The 26,069-nt window shown below is 41.7% G+C and overlaps 2 protein-coding genes across 3 annotated transcripts in view; both read left to right on the top strand.

Annotated features, from left to right (window-relative positions):
* NMNAT3 (nicotinamide nucleotide adenylyltransferase 3) overlaps positions 1-20,688 on the top strand; it is an 85,037-nt gene extending 64,349 nt beyond the window's left edge. For both annotated transcript variants that reach the window (XM_024200199.3, XM_024200200.3), the window contains exons 4-5: positions 6,716-6,825; positions 19,681-20,688. In XM_024200199.3, coding sequence (XP_024055967.2) covers positions 6,716-6,825; positions 19,681-20,087 — 517 coding nt within the window. In that variant the 3' untranslated portion in view covers positions 20,088-20,688. The remainder of the gene's footprint in view (positions 1-6,715; positions 6,826-19,680) is intronic.
* A 4,344-nt stretch (positions 20,689-25,032) lies between these two features.
* Positions 25,033-26,069, top strand: part of RBP1 (retinol binding protein 1) — a 25,808-nt gene continuing 24,771 nt past the window's right edge. Inside the window, exons 1-2 of the mRNA XM_024200204.2 lie at positions 25,033-25,150; positions 25,855-26,033. Of these exons, the coding sequence (XP_024055972.1) occupies positions 25,078-25,150; positions 25,855-26,033 (252 nt within the window). The 5' untranslated portion in view covers positions 25,033-25,077. The remainder of the gene's footprint in view (positions 25,151-25,854; positions 26,034-26,069) is intronic.

Raw genomic sequence — 26,069 nt, 5'->3', positions numbered from 1 at the left:
CAAAAGGTGACGGGGTTTGGTGTGTATCTTACCTCTCTTTTATATTCTTCTCATTTCTTGGCCTCAGCCTTGTTCTTGCTTCCTGTTGCAGTTATTTATGGTTTCACATTTGATCTTTCTTCAATCTCTGAGACGGAGAATTCTTCCCAGGTGCTATAGTAAAAGAAGATTACTGTGTAATTTTGCTTCTGTAAAGATATCTTTTTGGCAGGATTTCTTCAGGGTGGCGGTGGGAGATATCATTTTCTACTTAACCATGAACTGACTGGAAAGTTCCAGGAGAAGCTGGGGGTAGGGGGAAGTGTGTGGTGTGAGACCACCAGTAGTAAAAATGACATGTGCCTCAGTGTACTACTGCTGACATTGGGGATTTAGAACTTGAGAGTCTGGGGAGTGTCCCCTGTCTCACATTAGGGAGCACAAGAGCCAGCTGTGAGACTCTGACCAGAATAATGCTTTCAGAGAAGCCAAACTACTAGGTAAGTAATTCTTCCATGTTGGCCTTGATGACAGTTCTAAAGTCTGCCTGGCATGCTGGAAATTCAGATCTCTGGATTCTAGTAGAGTTGTGGGGTGCAGGGAGAAACAAGAAAGAAGCCAACTGTTAATCTAGAAATGTCTTTTGAGAGGACTTTTACTGGATTTTTAAACGATTGATTTTGGTGCATACAGCTGATTAAGGAACAAGTTTTCAGCCATGGTCTCTGAATTTTCATGGGCAAAATATCTGTATGCAAGCATCTTGTACGCATATGTTCACAGGTTAAAAATTGAGTGAGTTGTCTGAAAATTAAAGTACCTGTACATGTTTAATCTACATGTTTCTGTGATGACATACCTACACAAGTTTAAGAATATTTATAATTTTCATTATTTAAAGATCTTATCCACCTAGGAGGATAGAGATTAAGACTATGAAAGCACTAAAACCTTTTGATGGTGGTCCTGATCATCACTTTAAAAAAGGAATGCTATCAGTGTTCTAGGCCCAACATTTACTACTATTATTTAATACAGTGCCTATAAACGACACACACGCTTACCTATGATATCACTGTTCTCACATGCAGAGTGTGTCCCCTAAAGATGAAACCAATATCTGCCCTCCAAAACCAGAGCTTGAATGGTCTGATAACCAGATTATTGATTCTGAATGACCTACACATCCTGCCTCTTAGTCTTAAATTTTCAAAACCATAATTTTGGGTGCCTCATTTTTTAGATGTCTGACTTGAGACCCATAAAGGGGACTGGTTTTCGATTGAGTGCTCAGGACTCAGATTGGGCACCCCAAGATTGAGGCACACTGTAAGCGTGCGGACTCATCCCTGTGGTGCCTCCTGAATTAGCTCTCCAGCCTCCAGAGCACCCTCTGCAGGTCGGTGATCCGCCACAGCTGGCCCCCGTGTCCCTCCCGGATGACCCTTTCTCTGGGTGCTGCCCCCAGACAGTAACCCTACAGTCTCAGTGGGTCTCCCCTCCCCGGGGAGACCCCTCCCACTACCCCCACCTCACCTCAGTCTGGGCTACTGCCAGTCCTTACCTAGCCCCCACTCACTGGGGCAGACTGCAGTATAAAAGCTACTCATCACAGGCAAGGGGAGGGTTGACCTGCTGCCTTCTTCTACTACCCAGTACCTCTGTGGGCCTGGAACCAGGCTGGAGCTCCCCTGCCTCTTCCCCAGCCCTGCTTCACTCCCAGGTACCTTCTTACTCCCCTGCAACTAGGCCAGTCTCCCTCCACAGCTAGAGGGGAGACTCTGCTCTGCTTCTGCCTGCCCTGGCCTTCTTATAAGGCCCAGCTGCCCTGATTGGGGCGTGGCCCAGGTGTAGCTCCTTCCCCAATCAGCTTGGGCTTTTTTTTCTCTAGCCCCTAGCCCTCTCCCAGGGCTGGCTTCTACCCTGTCAGGGCTGGAGCGGGTAACCACCCCGCTACACACACCAAATCACTAGTCACTCTAGAAAATTGTCCTTAATTTCTCCAAGTAAGTTTAAGAAATTAAGTAATATTAAACATGCATTGTTCTTAAGTCACATGGTCTAAATAGGTTAGGAACCATGTGGCTGTGAGAAATAGAGAAAAAACTCTCCTTGCTAAGGCCCTTCTGGATGGATTAGTACAGAGAAGTGAAACAGGAGGTTAATATAACTTACAAACCAGTCTACTTTCTTGAACTTCCACTAAATTAGTTGAGATATTTTTGCCCTCAGTACCATTTTGGCTGCATGTTTCAGTTCAAACCAGTGCTTTGAAGGATCTCTTACTGAAACTCGCAACTAGTAAAACCCAACTCCGTGGCAGCTGCTGTTTTTTTAAAACCACCTGAATTTGCTGTGTCCTTTTGTCTGAAACCTCACAACTTCAGCTATACACAGACACACACACACACATAAATAAATAAATACATTAAGGTGGGTGGTATCGCAACATGTTTTACTTCTTGTCCTATTTCTATTTGAGAACATAGAAATTATGGAATAAATCAATTGACAGACACATTTTAGCCTGTATTTTATGAGAGACCTCCAAAGAACATGATTGTGCTATAGCTATGTTGTTGATTCAACATTCTCAGCCACAGCCATCTGTCCTCACTATGGGGTGTGCTTTTTCTCCCTCTGGTTGGAGCCAGTTTGTAGACCTGTTGCACAAAGCTTAGAGGCTCAGACACAAACCTTCCAGGATTGTCCAGAAAGTAGTGTCAATTGGGCATGTTATTCTTCACTTGTGTTCCTAAACAATCATGGTGCATCATTCCTAAACAACTGCTGCTTTCCACCAGAGAAGCAGCTGTAGTTGTTCCAGGTGAAGTGAGCCCTGTAGTTATCCAGGCCTTGATCCTACAAGCCTTCTGTACTCACAGCTCCCTTTGAAGTCAGTAGACATGCTGCTTGTAAGCATTTGGTTTGTAAGATATTTTGGAATCCTTTTGGATAAGAGGTGCTGTATAAATGTAAACTATATATGTATATATTTTGTCAGTGATTATAACCACAGTGTCATGTGAGCAACCAAGTGCACAATCTGTACAGAGAGGGTACCTGAAGAGAATTATGAAGAGATTTGTGACACCCAAGAATTTGTGCACTAACAGTTCAGGTGGAGAGTTCACTTATTAATGTGATAAACTGTGTTCATTCTGGTTTCTTTATAGCCTTTTACCCATCACAGAGTTTAGAGCACACTAATAACCAACTTTTATTGTGACAATTTCTCATGCTTTCTTTTATTAATCAATTGTTACCTAAACGCTAAAATTTAAGTGGGTAATAGAAAAGAAAAAGTGAAACAAGCATTTTAGCAAGAATAAGAGTAACAGTTTGCCTCAAAGCAGTGACTGAGCTCTTGCTTTCTAGCTGAAATAAGCACTAATACCTGATGCCTTGTGCTTAATCCAGTCCCTTAAATATAAATTCAGTGTTTTGGTAAAATGGCATGCCAAGCGATCTTAATTGTCACTTCCATTTTTGTTAAAGATATAATAGGGATGATGCCTCAGCTAGCATAAATTGGCATATCTTCATTGTAGAGTTATGCCGATTTATACCAGTTGAGAATCAGGTACATACAATATACTCTTATCCTGCTTAGTAAATTAAGAACTGATTACTTACCTCACTGTGTGTTTCTCTAGAATTTTAGTAGCAAGCTGAAAGATATTCTGATAACAGAAAAAAAGGGGTCAAAATCAAGCATTATTGTACATAGCTCTCTCTTCTGATCAGCAATTTGAATCACACACTTTACTGTGTTGGTATATTGTGTCCTGTTAGGGGGCATGAGAATAACTTGCAGTTCTGGGTGGGTTTTTTTTTTTTTAGGATTAAAAATGTAGTAGTAAAGCAGAATTCTAATTTGCATAAACATGATTTACATATGCTGATTTTATGCAGGCAATCTAGATTATTTTCCCTGATGTTTTGGGAAATGTGTCCCTGAAATTTGTTGGGGGATCGAGAGGCACAGTGAAGATAAAAAGTATCTGTTTTAAGGAATTTTACTTCCTCATTATGGGTCTGATTTGACAAAACATCACCCTGGCTGCTGTGCCAATCGAAGGCTTCCGCAGCTTTGTGTTGCCTTGTATAGTGAGAAAGATTAATAGATTTTATTCCCCCCACCCACCCCTGAGTGAGCTTTTCTCACTGCGGGTCACAGTAAAGGCATTTTTGGTGGATTGCTAAAACCTCCTCTGGTTGTGAAATAAATTCTAACATGAGTAGCAGGTCCTGCAATGCAGAGGGGAAATGAGTTGTTCTTTGTGAGTTTAAGGTTTGCATGGCAGTGCAATATGTTCCTCATGCACCATGAGCTAGAGGAGGGAGGGACCCACTGGATCTAATTCCAGTCAGTTACTGCATATTGCTGTGTATTTCTGAATATAAAACAGTATTGTTAGTAAACACAATGAATTAAATGTTGTATCCCTGTTGTGATTGAGGGCTGATTGCAGTGTATTTACACCAGGGATTAATTTAGGACAGAGAAATTAGGTTTGTATTGATATTAATGATCAAAAGTAGCAATATTTTAGTTCCACCAGTAATGTAGGAAGTATTCTCTGTAAGAAAGGGAATAGATACATTTAAAATTTCTGCCTTTTACCCCCCATGTTTTACTGTAGTGTTTATAATATAATATTGTGTGTTTCTATATAAAACATGATACATATGTATCTAAATAAAGTTGTATATATAAATTCAGAAGCCTGGGAATTTGTAGATTAGTAGGTACATTGTGGCATTGTTTAAATGAAAAGCTAACAGCTGTTAAAATGTACACTGCACAGAGTAGCTGCTCAGTTTTTGTTGTACACAAGACCCCAGTCCTCAATTAACTTTGTGCAATGGGTTATTGAAGGATTCTGGATTGCATTGCATTGACTAATGCATTGAAGATTGTGTTAGTATGGTAAGAGTTTCATACTGTAGATTGATGCCTTGCATTATATATTTCCTCAACTCTTATATGTTTACAAAAAAGGGTTTGATTTTTTTAAAAAAAAATTAAATTGTAAAATAACGGCAGAAACCATTACAATTGTGTTTTATATTGTTTGAAGGGGGGAAACTTAAGTCACCTCTCTGAATACCACCAGGAGAGATGTCGGGGATCACCAGTGAATTTATACATAACATATAGCCCGAGTTAAGGAAGAAGTGTTACCCTTTAGTCTTACTGGCCTCACAGCGGTGCTCTTAGATCTGCTGTGTTCACAGATGGAGTGGGGTAGTAGGGCTAGAGGCAGAGTGGGGAGCTGAGCTGCATAAAACCAGGAATTAGGAGTGGAGAGTGAAGCAAGGAAGAAACAGGACAGGTGAGAAGGAACAAACCCCAAAAGAGAATACAAAGAAGTAAAAGACTGACAAAAACAAAGTAGTAAAAGAGAAGAATGCAGAAATATTTACTTGTGGCCTCACTAATATATTGTGAACTGGAAAAAAAAATTCTATTGAACATCAGGGAACTGGACTTGGCAAGCTGGGGATTGGGAACAGTGTGCATTGGGGTTTACAGAGCCAGTAGAAAGCCACTGATGACCCTTTTATCCAGGCCCTCATCTTCCCTCTAATATCTTAAACCCGTGCATCAGGAGTCCCATTCCAACAGACCTGCTAATGTCCATCAAAATGGGGCTCACTTCTAATGTTCATTAAGAGATTTCATTCAATGGAGAATCTGTCTTCTCAGGCAACTTTGGATAAATTTCTCACCTTCTCCTTACTCTCTCAGTGCTACCTGTTGGTAACAGTGACTAGGACATGGTTGGAGGAGGATTCTTGTAGGCCAAGTATATTGAGGAGTGGAGTTTGCAGCTCTATAAAGGCAATCTCTCAGTCTGGTAAACCTCCCATGGATCTCCAGATGGGAGCCCCATTCTAACAGACCGTAGCTGGTCTGTTGGATTGGGAGTCTCACTACTGAAGATAGTCAAGTTGCAAGGAGACTGGTGTTAAGGAAGCACAAAGGCAAGTAGGAGTGGTAAGGGCTATTGCCTGGAGACACAGCAGGAGGGCTGGCGAGGCAGCGAGGCGAATGTAAGTTGCTGGTGGATCTGGGCAGCTGCATCAGCCTGTCTTTGTAGGGTTAAACTCAGTTATGACACACAAGGGAATAACTCCTTTTGCATTTAAATTTAAAAAGTAGCCATATCTGGAATCTTGTAAGAATGATGTGTTTTTGGAGTTTCTGGGGACTGTGGCTCTTTAACTAAAGGAAAGAGGAAAATAAATAAATAAAAAGGCAGGCTCTTGGGGAATAAGCTTTGGAAAAAAGTATCATTTTAAAAATCTCCTCTCCAAGAGTGAATATTTTAATAAAATAATAATAATGGAAAGTCTGTGTTTAATATGGAAACTAAGTGTAACAATTAAAGTGAAAAATGGAGGGATTTGAATTCTGCTTTAAGCAAAAATATCAACGATGCTTTAAATGTGGAGTTGCTACCATAGCTGCTGTAATAAGTAGAGGGCTTTAAAAGGGACTGGGGACTGTAACCGGTACATGGAACTTTTGTGTACTGTGCAAGAATGTTAACTACCATTGATACTAATCTTGTGACGTAGAGAATGAATATGGTGAATTCTTCACACATCTCATTAAAGTCTAAAGTGCATAAAAGCAGATTGTGTTCTAGATGCTGAAAGTGCCAGGTAATCGCTTTGTGTATCTATGAGAGGATTACCTCACACCAAAGCCTTTATTTTAACACAGGCACCATTATAATGAGTCGCTCAGATGGCTCCAGTTCAGGAAGGAACTCGTGAGAAACAATTGGCCCACAGAAAGAACTACTGAGGATTTCCTTTCTTCATTGGACCCAGGTTTGTTTGTTATGGTAAACAGTGATCCTTGTTTAAGAAGTGAAACCAATTCACCTTTACCAGATTAACCTAACTGCGGTGGGAAAGTTGGACATAGTAGCTCATTCTTCTGACGGTTGGAGCTTTATGCCAAAATAAACAAGTCCAAATGCCTTCAGGACTGCTGCTGCACCTTTGGTTGTAGTGACTGCCATATTGAGAGAAAATTGTACTCCATTTTGGGTTGGTATTTTCAGTTTTTGGATTTCTACTCCCTGATCAATCTTTTAAAAATCTGAAATATTTTCTCTTGAAGCTGTAACTGTAAGAATGAGTTGCTATCAGGCAGATCTTACATGGAGGGAATGAGACAAAAAATGAGGAAAAGGTTCAAAAAAGATATTGAAAGGTATAAAATTACTTCTAATTGTAATACTAACATTGGACTATGTGCAAGAATGAATCAAAAAGTGCATATGTAGTTCCCCAGTAGTATGTTAATAATATGACTATCCTTTATTTATTTATTTAATACTACAATTTTGGGTAGGAAAACTCTAAAAATACTGATATTAAAAACAAAATAAATGCTCTCTTTGGGGATTTTCTGTTTCATCGTTCTACTGGGTCTGTGGTTTGTTGAGACACTACTAGATTTCTGAGGGCGTTTACTTTTTTCCCCACAGTACTTCCAACATTTTTAGGCATAGATAATCTCTCTTCTCTTACATTAAAGTTTCTCATGATGACGTAAGGGTTTTAAAAGCTCCCACTCTTCCAATGAGTACTGCCTAGAGGAAGGTTAAGTTACATGTTGACAGATTGCCCAGAAGATCTGTTCTTCCTCATCTTGAGTTATGCACAGAATAGGAAGAAGTTGCTTCCCTCTCAAACCATACACTGTGTTGGATGAATTCATCACTCATATCTATGACTATGAAGATATTCTAGCTTGGCACTTCCAAATGATATTTCTTGCTGCCAAGAAACCTCTGGAATGCAGAGTTTTTTGTGCTTCATCTGACTTTCCACTTGAATCTTGTCATTGTCACTTGCTAAGGCAGCCATTAACCCCACAAGGAGAGATTGAAAACGTTTTGGTTATTGCATCCACTGACTGTAATGTCCTTACGTAGTCGAAGGAGGTTTAATTAACCACTGATGTGTGAAGGATTCACATCGGTAACTGCCACTGGTGTAAATGGGTTAATAGACTGCTGTATGCAACTGTCTTTTGGCAACTGTAAGACTATTCTCTGTAGCCATTGTGAATAATGTTCTGGGTAGCACTTTATGTAACAGTAAAAGAAAAACACTAATTTTCAAACGGCTCATTTAGTTTCCCATAAAGTCTTTCTCAGTTTGTAGGTGATTTACAGTCGACGGGGCAGATTTATGCCTGCAACCAAGATCCACTCAATGCAGCGCAGACTGGGTGGAGCATAGGGTAACCAGATAGCAAGTGTGAAAAATCGGGACAGGGGGTGGGGGGTAATAGGAGCCCATTTTAAAAAAAGCCCCAAATATCGGGACTGTCCCTATAAAATCGGAACATCTGGTCACCCTAGTGGGGTAGTCAGGGTATGTCTACATTGCAGCTAGAAATGAGCCTCCCAGCCTAGGAGACAGACTCAGACTAGCTGGGCTCGGGGTACCATGCATCTGTCTACCCAGGTTGGTAAGCTTGCTCCCAGCTGCAGTGTAGACATACCGTCAGGGAGTTTCACGATTCTCTGCCCATCCCCAGACACAAGTTAGAGTAGCTAAGGATTGCTCTAATCTATGCCAGCTGGAACTATCTGGAGATAGTGGGAGCACAGTGTGATCTGGTCACTCACTCTCCCTTCCCTCTACACTGGGCTACTGTGGAGGATGGCATAGTTGTTGCCTGTGTCGTCTCTACACTCTCTAGGAAGATGTAGGAAGTTTCTGCTCCCTTTGTGCCACATGACCGAGAATCTGGGCCGTTGTCAGCATTTGCCAAGATTTGTTATACAACCTAGAACAGGAAGTTGCTGCAGTATCTCAGTACTCCTGAGAAGGAGAGGTTAGTAAATGCAGACATTTTAGTGGCAAGCGAATGTAACTATAGAATTTTCAGCGCCATCTGAAAAAGTGAAAACGGGTGAATTTGGGCTTTTCACCATCTTTGCAAAAAGGTTTAATAATCAGAATCTAATGACAGGTTTGTGAAGCGTGATGAAATAAAGTTTAATTTTGCATACAAAAAAATTGAAGCAAAATTCCAACAAATATTTTGTTTCTTTGCAAAATGTATGCAAAGTGACACCTAGGTTTTTTTGTACAGCTTGGTCATCATAATTTTGTCCCTCGCTGAAGTCTTCTGTTTGTACTTAATGTACATTGAAAATAGAAGGGGCCAATGAGGACAGATACAGACATCTGGATTTTAGACCAAATGACTGCAGTTTTATTAATTCTACAATGGTATAGCTACTCGGTGCAATCCATCCTGGCAGCAATGAAAAGGAGGAAGGCCATCTATGCTCCTTATGTAATCTGCCTTCCCCCTGAGCATCCCAGCCCCAGGACTTTACAGCCACCTAAAAACAAGGCCTTATCAGAACCTGCATTATTCTCAAGGTATATAACCTGTAATGGTCTGGCCTCATAGGATGCCTCAGACTTATCTCACCTCCAGCCCTTTTCCTCAGGGCTGTGATGAAGATAATAGCTGCTGAAAAGTTAACTGTCTTTGAGTAGCTCCAAATTATTTTTCCTGATGGCACTGGAACTTTTTGCTGTACTTTAATTATTTATTTAACGGTAATAGTATTCTTTTCAAAACTAACGGCTCTCTGTGAGCTGAGGGGTGAAAACATTAAATACTATAACAGTATTGTTTGCTAATAATTTACAAATTGTCTGCTAATAATTTGCTTTGAAAGGACTTCGAAATTATTTCTGGTGGATGATGTCACTTTAATACTTCCCTCAGTCCCTTGTATGATGTTCTGGCAGGGTTTCACATTCTTGATAGATTCACTGAATTAAGCTTCACGTACAATATTTCTTTTCCTACTTATAAGAGACACTTGATCTTCGTTTCATTTGAAATTGAATTCCTTGCATTTCAAGTCTCCAAGTTGCCGTACATGAATAAATTTGTTGTCACCTTTCAAATGCTTTTACATGGCTTAGTCCAACAGCAGTCTTTCTTAATTAAAGCTTGCTGGATCTTAAATCCAGCTCCTTTCTTTGTGTTAATGATTGTTTCTCCTTTGACTAACCCCGTCCTTCTTCCCTGAATGACATTGCAGAGTGTTGTAGTTCATTTCTGTCCATTATTGATTCAGACACACCAATCAAAAACTTGCAAAAATTTTCCCAGTCTTACTTCTTTTTGGATTTATAGAGACATGGCCTGAAATAAAGGCTGTTGTACTCATCAAAAATTGGAGCACTGGTTTGTGGGCATTTGGGCTTTAGATCTATTATCAATTGTGGAAGGTGCAGATCATTATTTTGCAGGATGTCCTTGAAAGTCGAAGGACATTATTTTTTTTTCTCACTTTATTGCCTTTGGGGGGGGGAAATGTGCTGGTTATATTGGCAGCCTTTTGTAAAACTAGCCATTTGTTAAATTTGGACTCTAGTCCAAGATTTGCTTCCTCTTTCAAAGGATTTCTTATTCTGTTTGGATATTTTCTGTGAGGATGGATAGTGTGTTGTCTGTAGTTTGAACTTGTGGCAAGCTTGGTTGTTTAAAGTAATCTGTAAAAGGGCAGTGCATGTACATTCAGAGAGAGAATGCTATGCACAAACCAGCTAGCGCTATAAAACATTCTGTGATGTGGTATCATGTCCAATACAGCCTGGGACACAGGCCAGAGTCTATTCAGGATTTTTTTTAATTTTATTTTATTTTGGCCTTTTATAATAAAAAAGCCATCTGCCTCATTTTAAACAGAAAATGTTGCTACCTTCTAATGAGCCACACACTAACTAGAGACTCTTTCATGGAAGCTTTATTGTCTCATATCGCACTGTTATTCCTTTTTGAGTTGTGCTGTTAGCCAAAATTCAGAGACTTTCAGGTTGTTTCAGATAGGTGGAAAAATTGATGATGGAGTTGGATGTTTCTTTGATACAATCCTGTTTATTTACAAGTGTGACTGGAGTCCCAGGGGAGCCAACTGAGATCACCCAATTGGGGTGAACTGCAGACTGAGGCAGGCAATCCCCAAAGCTGGTGGATATTCCAATTCTTAGATTTACCAAGCCAGCAGAAAACAGCTTCTGTAACACTTCACTGGTTACCCAGAAGCTGACAACACAGTTCCCTTAAAGAAACTCAGCCTCAGGCCTCCACCCAGAAGCCCAAGTCAAAGATGATGAGGATTACTGAAAATCTTATTCATCATATAAAAAAGTTCTACCAATCCCAAAGAATCAGACACATTACCTCCCAGGTTAATGAATCTTCCAGATCTTAGCCAAATACACGCTTACAGCCAATTCTTATTAACCTAAACTAAAATTTATTAAAAAAGAAAAGAGAGAGAGTATTGGTTAAAAGATCAGTATACATACAGACATGACTACAATTCTTCAGATTCAGATTCATAGCAGAGATGGTGAGCTTTGTAGTTGCAAAGAGTTCTTTCAGATTAGTTCATAGGTTATAGTCCAAATGTTTATACTCAGAGTGGTCCAGCCTTGTGGCTTAAGCTTCCCCTGCATGAAGCCAGGGCCATCCCTAGCAATTCTGGGGCCCTACGCGTCCCCCCTGCGGGGGGGGCGGGGGAGGCAGGCCTCTGCAGGGGAGGAGCGGGGGGGCTGGCCCCAGGCCTCCACGGGGGGCGGGGCTGGCATGGGGGGCAGTGGGGAACCACCCCCCCAGCACTCACCGACGGCGCGGCTGGGGCCGGGTCGCTGCACTTCCCGCCGCCAGTGAGTGCAGGCCCGGCCCTGCTGCAGAGCTCAGGGGAGTGGGGGCGGAGCTAGGGGGAAGGGGCAGGAAGAGGTGAGGCGGGGGTGGAGCAGGGGCGGGGGCCATGGGGAAGAGCAGGGGCTGGAGCAGCACGCAGCTGCACAGGGCACCAGGAAATGTGGTGCCCCAAATTTCCTGGTGCCCTACGCAGCTGCGTACTTTGGGTATGAGTATGGACGGCCCTGCATGAAGCATCAAACAGATGTGAGATGAAAAGGATTGGTACCCAAGGCATCTTTATACAGTTTCAGGCCTTCTTGTGACAGCTCAGAGTCCTTCGGCGAATAATAGGCAATTATGGGTACTTTTGAAGTAGATCCATTTCCTAAGCATTGCTGGTAATTATCCATATAGATTAACATAAGGTAATTGCCCATTTTCCATCATTCTCATGTGATTTGCTATACATTTCAAAGAGAGACGAATACAGCAATATCCTATGTTTACAGTTAATTTAAATGTTACTTTTCCCTTTTGATCTCTGAATCAATAGCTATAGTAACAGATAGCCATAAAAACAGTCAGTTCCTAACATTTGACAAGATGTAAGTACACACATACAATTAGTATTACCTTCAATTTTCTAACAATACAGGTTTGCATTTCAAAGTTCTAGCCTATCTAGCATGGGGTGGCCCTAATTACCATTCACACACTTTTCTACCATGTCTCTAATGATTGACTTTGGGTCAACTAGCCTGCAAGCTGCTTAACTCTTTCTGGCCATACATCACACTTTGTATAAGATTTGTTGCAATTATATAACAGTGGTAGCAACAATGATTTGCATGGTCATATTTTAATTAGAAAACATCACAAGAAGAAATTACAAAGTTCTGTTTCCTTGAATACAGAAGAATCAAACAAGAGATAGTTTCTTTGCTCACAGTTCCAAGCCTCTGTCAACCAACACTCAGCCCAAAAAGCTCTCTTTAGGCTTTTACTCAGGACTATGTTCCCAGTGCTTATTTTGCTATCTCCTTGGCACTCTGCTCCTTTCCTTTGTGTGCGTCTGAGGGGTTTCCTCAATGCATCTCGCACTCACACAGATACACCTCTCCAATCCAATCAGTCCCTTGCCTCTGAATTTATTAGACCATAGTCAGACCACCGCCTCTTGTGCCACATGAATCTGACTCCTTCTCCAGACTTGTGTGTGGCTTTGTTTTGGGTGGAGGACCCTGTTGTTTCTGATATCTATTCCATAAAGGACCTCAGTTGCTTTTTACATTTTATCCTGAATGAAAGGCAGCTGTGAGACCCAATAGGTCTACCCATAACAGGACCTTTTAGTTGTCTTTTTAAATCAGCAATGGAGCTTCTCAACAAGCATCAACTTCCTGTTCCATAAAAAGCGACAAAGAGTCCTGTGGCACCTTATAGACTAAGAGACGTATTGGAGCATAAGCTTTCGTGAATGAATACCCACTTCGTATCCACTCACGAAAGCTTATGCTCCAATACGTCTGTTAGTCTATAAGGTGCCACAGGACTCTTTGTCGCCTTTTTCAGACCAACTAACACGGCTACTCCTCTGATAGTTGATTCCTGTTCCATGTGTACTGTGCTGGTGACATCACAACAGTTCTGGAGAAGGAGACAAAGTGAAGCTGTAGTTTTCTGGTATGGCACAATTCCTGTTTAATATTAAATACTTTGAGTATTAACTACCTTTGAGAACTGCACAGTACCATATTAATAAAATATCCTTTTTTATAATGCTGAGAGACATTCAGACTTTTCTTAACTGCATGGAAAACATGCCAAGAGTCTAAGGGCTGCACCTAAATCACCTAAAATGAAGCAAGTTTCCTGGCTGCCAGAATCAAGATGGTGCATTGCATGCAGGGTATTATAATCTCTGCAGGCCATACTTCCGTATTAAAAATGAGGGTGGCTACTGGTTGCATTGAGCTAAACTTGATTCCCCATCCCTCTTTTATCTTCGTGGGCAGATTCTAGCTCCGATTCTGTCCAACACCTGCACCACGCATGTGTAGCATTTTGCTGCTGTTGTTTTTCTTCCTAATATTGCAGAGCTCCTTTTAAATGCTTTGGGCCCATTTTACCCAGGCAAATGCTCAGGGGTTTCAGGTTGCCAGCCCACCCTCCTTACATGGCTGTGATAAAGCTGGTCAAGAATTTTAGAAATTTCACTGACAAATGGCAAGAATTTTCTGACTCTTTTTGACCAGCTGTAGCACATAGAGACATTGACACCCCAAAATCCTCAAGTGGGACTGGCAGAGTTATGGAGATATACCTATCTCATAGAACTGGAAGGGACCCTGAAAGGTCATCAAATCCAGCCCCCTGCCTTCACTAGCAGGACCAAATACTGATTTTGCCCCAGAACCCTAAGTGGCCCCCTCAAGGATTGAACTCACAACCCTGGGTTTAGCAGGCCAATGCTCAAACCACTGAGCTATCCCTGTGGGTGTTGCCAGGCGGAAAGTCACTTAAAGTTCTGTCTGTGGCTCCATAGAAGCCTGTCAATGAAGACTCCTTGAATATGTGCTTAATCAACTTATCTCTTGGTTTGCCTGGCCCTGCTCCCTCCTATGCTGCCAGTGCTCACTTTTTGGTCTGCATCTATTGTCTCCAGGTTCCTTGGAGGAGCAGGTGTTCCAGGGGGATTTTGCTGGTGAACCCCTGATCCTTTTGAACTGAACACTGGGGGGGGCCCACATCTTTTGCTCTATTGGCAGATCTGGCCCTAAAAGTATTATTAATTAGTACTTATAGCTCTTTTCATCTTAAGAATGATGTGCATCAGCTCGATGTAAGAGTGATACAGCAGACTTCTCGGTAAAGTTCTCCTTGAAAGTAAGGTAAATTCCACCCATGCAAATAGCAGCCTTGTCTATATAGGGTGTATGGAGGCTGGCCAGCAATGGCTGTAATTGGGTCAAATCCCTACTGTAGGCAAAGTCTGAGACACAAACAGGTTGAGACTTACCCAAAAGCTCACTGAGAGTCTGGGTTAGAACTTATGAATTTCTGTCTCCCAATCCTACGCTTAGTCTGTCTGGGCTTTATGCCACCTTGCCTCATATTCTTAAGATTGTCTGACACTTCCCATTAAAAGGTTTTGGTTGCTTTTAACTTTGCCAAGCTTTAAGCTTTCAGGGTGAAATTTGCTATGCCAGGTATCTCTTTCAGGCTGAACTTTGCTGGAAAATTACAGCAAAAACAATCCAGTCATTTCTAACAGCGTTTAACCCAGGTTAAAAACATTCTGGTGGCCTTTTCTTTGAGACACTCTAGTGCATCCATGCTTTGGAGCAGGGACTTGATATTTGGCAGGGAGGTGACCTTTATGTCATGGATGTTCCTTTTGCCACCCCCATAAAAATCTGCTTAAATTTGGCTGAGTTATAAGCCTCTGAAAAATTGCAGTTCACAAGTACTCAGTAGAGACTTGTTAGAGCTTTTCAGTTCTGTTTCCCAAAGATTTTATCCAGCTGAGAGCTGAGCAGGTCTTTCCCTGTAATTGCTGCTCCCTACCATTGCAGACAGCGCCAGGTTGGGCACCTGAATTGAGAGCAGGGAGTCTGTTTCTCCTGTCCTCTCAGTGTGCCCAAGGAGCATGTGGGGGGAAATTGCCTGTTTCAAATGCAGAGGGGACAAGAGCCAGACCTAGCATCGAGGGGCGGGGACGAGGGGCAGGGAGAGTAGATTGGGACAAGAAGTTTGGGGTGCGGGAACTGGGATGGAAGCTGGTAAGGGATGAAAGAGGGAAACTGGGTAGGGGTTAGGAGACTGGGACTGGTTGGGCAAATTGACTAGGACTGGGAGCCAGGGAGGGAAACAAAGTGGCGGGGCCTGGGAGCGACACTGGGACTGGTTGAACAAAGAGACTGGGACTGGGAACCAGTGGGTCAAGGGGAAGAGACACAGATCTGATGAGAGGCCAGAAATCAGGAGAAGAACAGGGAGTTGCTGAGCAAAGAGAGAAGGAAATGGGTGGTGGGGGCGGAGAAGGGAAGAGGCTGAAACTGATATTTGATGAGGAGCCCAGGGAGGAAGACTGTGGGTTTGGTAAATGTGAGGTTGAGGGTCACTGGAGGCAGGTGGGGTGGGGTGGGGAGGGGAGAGACAAATCAGATGAGGAGCAGGGAGCAGAGACTGCCTGGGCAAGGAGATTGGGGACAAGGTGCTGGTAGAAGATAACTGGGAATGGTTGGTGTGATGGGGTGGGTCACAGAAACCCCCTTTTGGACTGCCACCTGATGTGCCGAGACTACCTCTGAGCCTGTATTCCTTGCCAGCTTGGGGGTTCAGTGCCCTGCCTGGTTCGAGCCAGACGCTATCCTGCTACAAACCCAGACCCAGGTCTGAACCACATCCCCCAAAAGCTGCAGGCTTAACTGAAAACAGCTTAAGAAGTGCTCCTGTCTCCAGCACCCAGATGCCCAGTTCCCAATGGGGTCCAAACCCCAAATAAATCCGTTTTATCACTTATACAGGGTAAACTCATAAATTGTTCGCCCTCTATAACACTGATAGAGAGATATGCACAGCTGTTTGCACCCCCCAGGTATTAATACATACTCTGGGTTAATTAATAAGTAAAAAGTGATTTTATTAAATACAAAAAGTAGGATTTAAGTGGTTCCAAGTAATAACAGACAGAACAAAGTGAATTACCAAGAAAAATAAAATAAAACATGCAAGTCTAAGTCTAGTACAGTAAGAAAACTGAATACAGATAAAATCTCACCCTCAGATATTTCAAGAAGCTTCTATCACAGACTGGACGCCTTCCTAGTCTGGGCACAATCCTTTCCTTTGGTACAGCCCTTGTTTCAGCTTAGGTGGTAGCTAGGGAATTTCTCATGATTGCTGCCCGCTTTGTTCTGTTTCACCTCCTTATATAGCTTTGGCACAAGGCGGGAATCTTTTGTCTCTCTGGATCCCCACCTCTCCTTCTAAATGGAAAAGCACTAGGTTTAAGATGGATTTCAGTACCAGGTGATATGATCACATATCCTGTGAGACCCCAAGCCTTCATTCCTCCCAGCCTGACTCACAGGAAGGCCTGCAAGCAAACAGAACCATCCACAGTCAATTGTCCTGGTTGATGGGAGCCATCAAGATTCCAAACCACCATTAATGGCCAACACGTTGCGTAATTACAATAGGCCCTCAGAGTTATATTTCATATTTCTAGTTTCAGATACAAGAATGATACATACATACAAATAGGATGACCACACTCAGTAGATTATACCTTACAAGAGACCTTTTGCATGCAGCATATACCAGTTACTTTATATTCACACTCATTAGCATATTTTCATAAAATCAAATAGAGTGCAACGTCACAGTTGGGCAAGGAGACTGGGAGCAGGAGCAGGAGTCAGGATGGGAAAACGGGGGCCAGGATGAGGAGTGGGAAAGACAAGATTGGGCAGGGACAGATTGGAGGAGATGGAGCTGCAGGGGTCAGTGTTGGGCATCCTAGAGCACACTCCTCTGAAGAGCTTGAAATGGAATCCAAAATTCTGAGTCTCACCATTCCTCCGCTGTCAGCTAATGTCTGTGAAATCCACAGGCAAAAAGTGTCCCATCCCCCTGTAGTGCTAGTTCACGTAGAAGATGGCAACCTACTACTTCTATCATTTACTCAGATAGCTCAAGTGGCAGAGGTCTGTGTGGTGGATCTAAAGGTTCCAAAGTTGTTGATGACCCAGTTGAGTGTCAGTATAATGCAACATGATGGAATTTCTGGTTTTTCAGTTTGCTTTTTTTAAGAGAGCTAAAAAATTATGCAGAAAATAAACCAAGTTAAAAGAACATTATTAAGGTTGCAAAGTCAATCATTTAGAAGTTTGGAAATGCCATAGTTAGTGTTCCTGGTGCAACCTAAATTTGATACGATCTTTAATTAGATGATCACACTTCTGCCATAGGACAATGGCCTCATTCTGTGCATATAGTGGACTTGCTCTGGGAATAAGTCAAAATTGTGTAGTAAAGGAGACTTGTCTGTCAGACCCCTGCTTCATTTATTGTGGAAGTTGGAAGGTGTGTAATGAATGAGATAGAAGGTTGTAGGAAGAGAAAAGATGATCTCATGGTTAAGGCAGTTGAATACTATTCTGGAGAATTAAATTCTAGTCCTGCCTCTGCCACAAAGTTTCTATGTGATGCTAGGCTAGTCATTGAAACCAGACTTTTCACAGGTAATCACTAATTGTGTGTTCCTCATTTTCTGAGTAGCTGATTTGAAGGAATGGTGTCTGGTTTACAGAATGGCTGAGCACTCACTGTTGCAACTTAAGTCAATGGCAGTTGTGCTTTGAACATATAAAAACACTATATAATGCTACATATGGTCCTAGGCATCTCAAATTGGAAACCCAAAATTAGTAGATACTTTTGACCTTAATCTCTCTCTACCTCAGTTCTCTAACTGTAAAATGGGGATAATGTCTCCTCAACTTACAAGGGTGTTGTGAAATAAATTAATGTTGGTAAATTATGCCAGTGATGTGTGCCCTGGAAAAGCCCATGAGGAAAGTAAGGATTGTGTCTTTGGAGCAGGGTTTGAATAGAGTGCAGTAAATAAAGCAGGGGGCCACACATTGAACAATTATGAGGGGGGAAAAATGAAAAGCTGCTGATTAGATGAGCCCTGTCCACTCTGTATACTGAATGAGACTGTCCTGTGGGAAAAAATTGTGTATGAACATGTAACTAAAGATTGTGTCATAAAGCATGTGCACAGAGGGGCTACACTAAGGTTCACAGGCAACCTTAATTCAGGCATTTCCTAACTTTTGGGTGCTTGACTTTGCAACCTTAATAATGTTCTTTTAACATAGTTCTTGTGTGTGTAAGTGTGATATAAACCTAACAAAACATAGCAGAAATGTAAACCATAAACACTTTGAGAATAACTGTAATGAGGTTCTGAGATAAACCAACTAAAGGAAGAACATCCACATTACAGTAATTCTGGTTTGTCCTTAATTCACCACTTCTTGCTTGTATGGTTACTAGGTACTAGAAAAATATGTGATCTTACCTACTGCGAGGACTTATGTACTCCCATGCAACACAGTGAATTAAGGGCAGTGACAGCCTTAGTGCTGAATTTCCTGGTCTTTGGGTTTTTGTCCATTATTTTTAACTTTTTTTAAAAAGGTTGATTTAATATCATTAGATTTTATTACTCCTAACCTATATTTAGGAGATGATGCTGAGATGGAAGATAGGTCTCTAATAGCCTTACTTTACCAGTACACAACAGTAATATTAATCTTGGTTGCTCTGGAAAAATGCTGGAAGTTGCCTTGGCTCGGTCAGGAGTACTCTGGAAAAAACAGAATGACTTCACAGCTGAGAGATCTCATCACTCCCCAGTGCATAGATGAAACTGCTAAAATGCTCGTGGGAGCTGTATGCACCCCAGCTGCCCAATCCTTCACTGTGGTAGTCAACGGGAGTTTTTCCATTAACTTGAATATAAGGTCAAGCCTATATTGAGTAGTGAATAGAACCTCAATGGGTGGAGTACTAGTTTCTCAATGTGTGGCCTATTATCCAGCCTAATACCCTATGAGCCAAATTCATGCCCTTAAATACCCCTTGATTGTATTTCATCTTTGTTGCTTATAAAAAATACTGCAATAACTGTCCTTTACAATCATACAGATCACCTTTTAAATCCTATGGGCCGAGATATAGTTGGCCAACGGAGTTTGGGTTGTTTTGGGATCTGATTGGTGATTAGACAGTGGACCTCTGTCTCAAATTCCTTACTCTTTTCCAAGCAGAATATTTCATGTAACTTTTCAAAAGAAATTTGGGTAAAATACCAGAAATAAGTGAAAAACTTAACCTCATCCTCATCAACTTTTTTTCATCTTTAATAAGGATCTTCATAAAACTTCCATTTGTTTTTGCTTTTCCAGTTTCCCCAGAGTTAAAGCTGCTTTGCGGAGCTGACATTCTGAAGACATTTAGTACACCTAATCTCTGGAAGGAGGAACATATTAAAGAAATAGTAGAAAAGTTTGGTTTGGTGTGTATTAGCCGTGCTGGCTCTGACCCTGTTCAGTACATCAGTGAATCAGAACTTCTGACTCAATTCCAGCACAATATCCACCTGGTCACAGAACAGATTCAGAATGAAATCAGTGCCACGCATATACGACATGCTTTATGCAAAGGACTAAGTGTGAAGTATCTCATTCCAGATTCTGTCATTTCCTATATTAAGCACTATAATATCTACACAGAAGAGAGTGAGGGGAAAAATAAAGGGGATTTAACTTCAGCCTATGAAAGTACACAACACAACGATAAACACACTAAATGATTGATGTCGGTATTCCACCAAATGGGGAGAACACAATGGCATTTATTTTTGGAAAATCCCTGCAAAAAGCAAAATCTTTGTGTATGGAGGAAAGTGAAGTAGGTTGTAGGGGGCTGCAACTAGCTATATTTCTGAAAGTTTGTAGAATAATTCAGAAAAGTTTTTATATTGCTACTGAATTCATGCTTTCCTAAGCTGTTATGTGCAAAGGGCTATCGGTTTTAAGATCTCCACTAAGAGTTAATTTACATTACATTTCTTCTGTTTTTAATACAAATATTAAAATCTTTAGTAATTGTTGAGGGATTCTTGTCGTGACTTAAATGATCTCAATGGCTGTAGTTAGTGCTTTCCTATATTATAATCCTCTAATACCAGGAACTGTTTCAGTTTGAATGTGTTTTGGCCATTTGCAGGCAGTAAGAATAAAATTATTGTCATATTTCTTGGGAATATTTTCAATAAACTGGTAAAATGTACATAGTTGTTGCCACATTTCTACTTTATAGGATCCTGAAAGAAAAATGATTTCACTGTATCACTTAATACCGTTCAATTTTGTGTGTGTGTATATGTTGGCAGATCAGAAATAAAGCCCTGATTCAGGAAAGCACTTACGCATGTGCTTAAATCCCATTAATTTCAATCCAGCTCATAATGAGACGTTTAAATGGGGTTCTTTGCTTTCCTCCTGAGTCCAGTATATGCTAGTCCAGTCCCCTGGCATAATTTCGAGCAGCTGGCTGTCAAAAGCCTGAAGCTATTGATATGGCAGCCCAGCTATAAGGGAGCCCCAGCCATGCCCCCTATGTCAACATCAAGAGGAGGGAGCAGCACTGGAGATTCTACACTCTCTTTCCTTGCATTCAGGTGAGAATATCTAAACAACCCACTTGATTCTACTGTTCTTGTTCCCTTTCCTTCTGCAAGAATAGCCCCTTTAGATGTCTCAGCACTTCTGAAGCCTAGTAATGCCAGCCAAAGTTTTGAAAGATTTTGTTGTTAATTTATGGGAAGTGGTGAAATTTATCTACCGCTTTCCCTCAAGTAATCTCTGAGTTTTCCCAACTCAGCAGTCTGTGGATGTCCTGTATAAAATCATACAAATTCAATACAATGATTGTTCACACTGTATGCTCTTTTGGTGTCATGGGATTCATTTTAACAATGAGATTGTGTTTTGCATTGGCTTTCATAGCACACACATGCTGCATTCTACTTTGTGTATAATGCTTAGAAGTTTGCAATAAAAGAGGATATTTTCCAAAAATCTGTTTCCTCTGTGCCTGATATGGGAAGGCCTAATTCATCTGTGTCCCCGGATTACTGGACAGCTCATAGTTGAGAAAATACTTTTAAGGAAAAAGAATAAAAGAAACAACAAATGCAGCATTAACTGGTGATGTGATATCAGATACTGTTGGTTATAAAATGTGTTTGGATAGTCAGGTGGCTATATATATTTTGAATGGTAGCAACATTTTGTTTGCCAGACATAATTACATAACTCATATAGTAGCTAGATCAGGGTGGGCAAAATACGGCCCACGGGCCGAATCTGGCCCACCAGCCATTTTAATCTGGCCCTCGAGCTCCCACTGAGGAGTGGGGTCTGGGGCTTGCCCTGCTCCGGCACTCCAGCCAGGAAGCAGGGTTGGGGGCCACTCCACGTGGCTCCTGGAAGCAGTGGCATGGCCTCCCTCCGGCTCCTATGTGTAGGGGCAGCCAGGGGCCTCTGCTCCACACGGTACCCCCGCCCCAAGCGGTGTCCCCGCAGCTCACATTGGCCAGGAACTACAGCCAATGGGAGCTGCAGGGGCGGTGCCTATGGACGGGGCAGCGTGCAGAGCCGCCTGACTGCGTAGAAGCCGGAGAAGGGACATGCCGCTGTTTCCGGGAGCCGCTTGAGGTAAGCACCACCCGGAGTCTGTACCCCTGAGGCTCTCCCCACGCCCCAACCGCCTGCCTCAGCCCTGATCCCCCTCCCACCCTCTGAACCCCTTGATCCCAGCCCAGAGCACCCTCCTGCACCCCAAATCCCTCATCTCCAGCCCCACCCAGAGCCCATACCCTCAGCCGGAGCTCTCACCCCCCCCTCCGCACCCCACTCCCCTGCCCCAGCCAGGAGCCCCCTCCTGTACCCCTCCTTTCTGGCCCCACCCAGGAACCCGCACCCTCCACCAGAGCCGTCACCCCCTCCCGCACCCCAAGCCCAATTTTTTGAGCATTCATAGCCCACCATACAATTTCTATACCCAGATGTGGCCCTCGGGCCAAAAATTTTGTCCACCCCTGAGCTAGATACTATGTTGATGAGCATCTTGTTTACTACTAAGAAAGTCTGATGTAATTTGAAAGGGATATGGTTTTTTCCTAAAACAGTGGGTTATTGCTTAGTATAACTGTGCAACTTGAACTGTAGTGTTTCTATAATGAATAATGCAGTGAAAGTAGTTAAGGTGCCTACTGAGTAGCCGTTCCTTAAATGTCACAATGGACGCGGTAAACCATTCGAATGCATTGCTCCATGTGCTGGGCTAACATCTTACAGATCCTGTCAAATTCAACTTTGCTGTAGAAGACTCGACAAAAGAAAGGGAGGGAGGGATTGCGTAAGCTGCACTGCCTCAAGAATGGACTCTGGAGCACTGTGGCTTTGGCTGTGTTTCAGTGTATGTTAAGCATGGGATAGGTAGTCACGGGGTAATTTAACCTCTAATAGTGCAACCACATCGCTATTGTGTTGTATCCCGTATCAGCACTGGTGTTGTATCCTGTGAGAAGCCTTACAGTTATCTGGGCACATATTGCAAGTTTCAAACAATGTACTGTGCCAATCTATGCTCATATTGGCAGGTGTTGTGGGACAACTTGTCTGCCCTCTCTGGTGACTGCATGCTGATACATGGGCTTGTTAGGGGCCATTTTTCTCCTGTATCAGACACCAGACATGTGAAGATGAAGAAACTGCAAGTAGGACACTGAGCGGGAGCTGAGCAGAGTGATAGTCCACTTCCAGTCACAAGGCTATTTGGAAGGTACTGGAGAATCATCATGTCTTGATTGTTGTGACTGTCCTTGGCTGAACATTTTCACTGTACTTCCCTCAGTAGCAATATGTTACCTCTGGATCTGCCCCATAGCTCAGGGAGTGGTCGCTACTATATGATGTAGCTGATAGAGACGTGTAGCTGTTTAATTTCCATATTTACAACATCTGAAATGACAAGGTTATAAATTAAAATGACCTTTGGGTGTTGACATGCATTTTATACTTACAATAAAGCTTGGTATGTACTATGGAGATCTATCTGGATATGTCATTTAGCTCTTCGTTAGTTCAGCTCTTTGTAGCAGGATACCCTTTGCAACATGAGTCAAGATAAAGGGTCAAGGAAGACATTTGCTATGTTATTTGCATCTGATTTCAGATGCAGTTTTCCCACTCCAAAATCATATCGACTACGCTCCCTTTGTCTCTGTTGCAAGATTGGAGCTGGAGCATACATGTCACCCTGTTGCATCAGGATGTTATGCACAATTATTACATTGTATTTACTCCACATACATCTTTTCTGAAGATCCAAGAGGATATTCATCTGTTATCAGTGAACTTCCAATGCCTGAGGGATCAAGAATGATGTTAGCCTGGTTGCCCCTGCCCACTGTTGCATTAGGAACATACGAATATAGTATTTGCAATACTGCGTCATGTCACATTGGTACAGCAAGTCTGTCTGAAATGTCAAGCAGCTACTTTTACATGATGCTTTCCAGGTGACATTCCACCTTCCCCTTGTAACCCACTGAGCTTATCATGCAATGCTGTATATATAGGGAAAACATTTCTTACTGGTGGTGATTTAGCTTCTGTCCAAAAGCATGAGATCTGATTATCTGTATTTCAGCTTGCACAATTACAACTGGTATACTTGGTCATCAAATTCTCTAGCCCCTTTTAAAATCTAGCTATGCTGTTTAACTTTATGAACTCTTGCATTAGTGAATGCCACAGGCAGGTTACAGCTTGTGTGAAGTGTTTTATTTGCTTTTAAATTGACAGCCATGACCTGTCCCTAAGTGTAGGAAGATTCTACAATCTCAGGCTACTTCCTTCAAGCAATGATATATTATTGTTTGAATAATCTGGTACTGTAGCACTAACTTTTCACTTGCTCACTTCAGCTGTATTTAATATCTCCTGAAATGCTTCTTGTTCCAGTGTCTGAACATGGTTTGCATTCCCTTAACTAACAGCACGCTCTGATTAATAAAGACATGCAGCACTGATGAAGACATAAGATAGCTGGAATTGGCCATTACTCCCTAATAATAACCTGTGCTGAATAATGACTGGCTTTTCCTGAGCCATCAATTCACCAACCAGTCAATATCTGGCATCACCCCTCGCTTGAAGATGACTGTATAATCATGGCTTATTACTAAACTCTAAAACAGGACACACAATTACTTTCACTGGTAGAGTTTGTGTGATCCTCTTCTGAGGGGAAGAGATAAAAAACACTGAAAATATTCTCAAATACTCCAAAGAAACAGGATTTCAATTATCTGCAGAAGCCACCCAATGTGTCCACTATACCCAGCCACCTATTGTAACGTCCATCCACATGCCTAAACCAGCCATCTTATTTTCTAAGCAGCATAAAAGGGGAGGAGTAATGTGGATAAAATGGATACTCAGATAATTAGTGGCCTTACAGCCATTGTATGGAAGGTGAAAGTTCCATTCCATTTAAATGAAGCCATCCTGCTGTCATTATAAATCTAAAAGGTTCAGCTTTGTGGAAGGATTTAATGGTAACCCTTCAGCGGTAATCGGATTAGAGAGGCTCGTATAACTGCATGGTCTGAAGAACAGATAAAAGAAACCAGAGTTCAAACTCACCACAGAGGACAGACATTGAGCTGTGTGGTACAGAATCAACTCGCTGTTCTGAGGCTTTGGTTTTGGCGATCATATACCCCAGAAATGCCTGCAAATTTCAATGGTTACTGGAAAATGCTTAGCAATGACAATTTTGAGGAGTATCTGAAAGCACTGGGTAAGATTCCTTTCATGTTTCTTTAGCAAATAATCAATAAAATGCCACCTATCTTAGTCTTGGGTTGGATTTGATTTCTTTTGGGATAGTCACAGCCACGATTTTCATGCATTCTTAAAAAATGCTTTCTTCAAAAAATATGATTACTTTCTTATGCAAAGTTTTGTTTGATTTGCTTTAAACGACCTGTTTGCTTTTTACCTTACTACCACTAATCTATGCAGAGATTCCACTACAGAACTTTAAAGGGCAAGCAAAATTTATTCTCTCAACATTTAAAAAAAAAATTCAAGAGAGGAGAAAGTGAGTGTATGTAGGTGGAAAGAAAACAAAATGTGCTTGATGTAAAAGTTTGTGTGTATGCAGTTGGCAGGGAGGCACATAAAATGCTTATTTCTATAGAAGTAGCATTTTTAAGTAATCAGAATGAATTTGTGTCAAATATCTCAGTAGGAATTAGTAATGTCATGTTTCCTTTCATCTGTTTGTTTAGAAACACACGTTTGTTGTGGTAACAAATGTAAAGGGTACAAGGTTTTTTCCAAGTAAGCAAATTAATTCACGTGTAATGAACTTTAGTAAAACAGCCAGGGAACTATTTATTTGTGTTTTGGTCCATCCCAATCCTCTCAAGTTGTACAAGTCTTGTATTGTTGTAGATTTGTGGCTTTACTGCAGATCTTTTTTTTCCGTTTTGTTTTCAGATGTAAACATTGCTGTGAGAAAAATTGCCAACTTGCTAAAACCTGACAAAGAAATCATTCAGAATGGTGATCATATGATCATTAAAACGCTAAGCACTTTTAGAAACTACATAATGGAATTTGATGTAGGAAAAGAGTTTGAGGAGGATTTAGCAGGGGTGGATGATCGCAAATGCATGGTAAGAATTAGAACTGTTACTATTGCATGACAAAAA

The sequence above is a fragment of the Terrapene carolina genome, unplaced genomic scaffold, assembly GCF_002925995.2.
Source record: "Terrapene carolina triunguis isolate 2854851 unplaced genomic scaffold, T_m_triunguis-2.0 Scaffold88, whole genome shotgun sequence".
In the NCBI taxonomy this organism is placed as follows: Eukaryota; Metazoa; Chordata; order Testudines; family Emydidae; genus Terrapene; species Terrapene triunguis.
The sequence above is the reverse complement of the archived record's forward strand: the minus strand, read 5'-3'. Positions and strand labels throughout refer to the sequence as shown.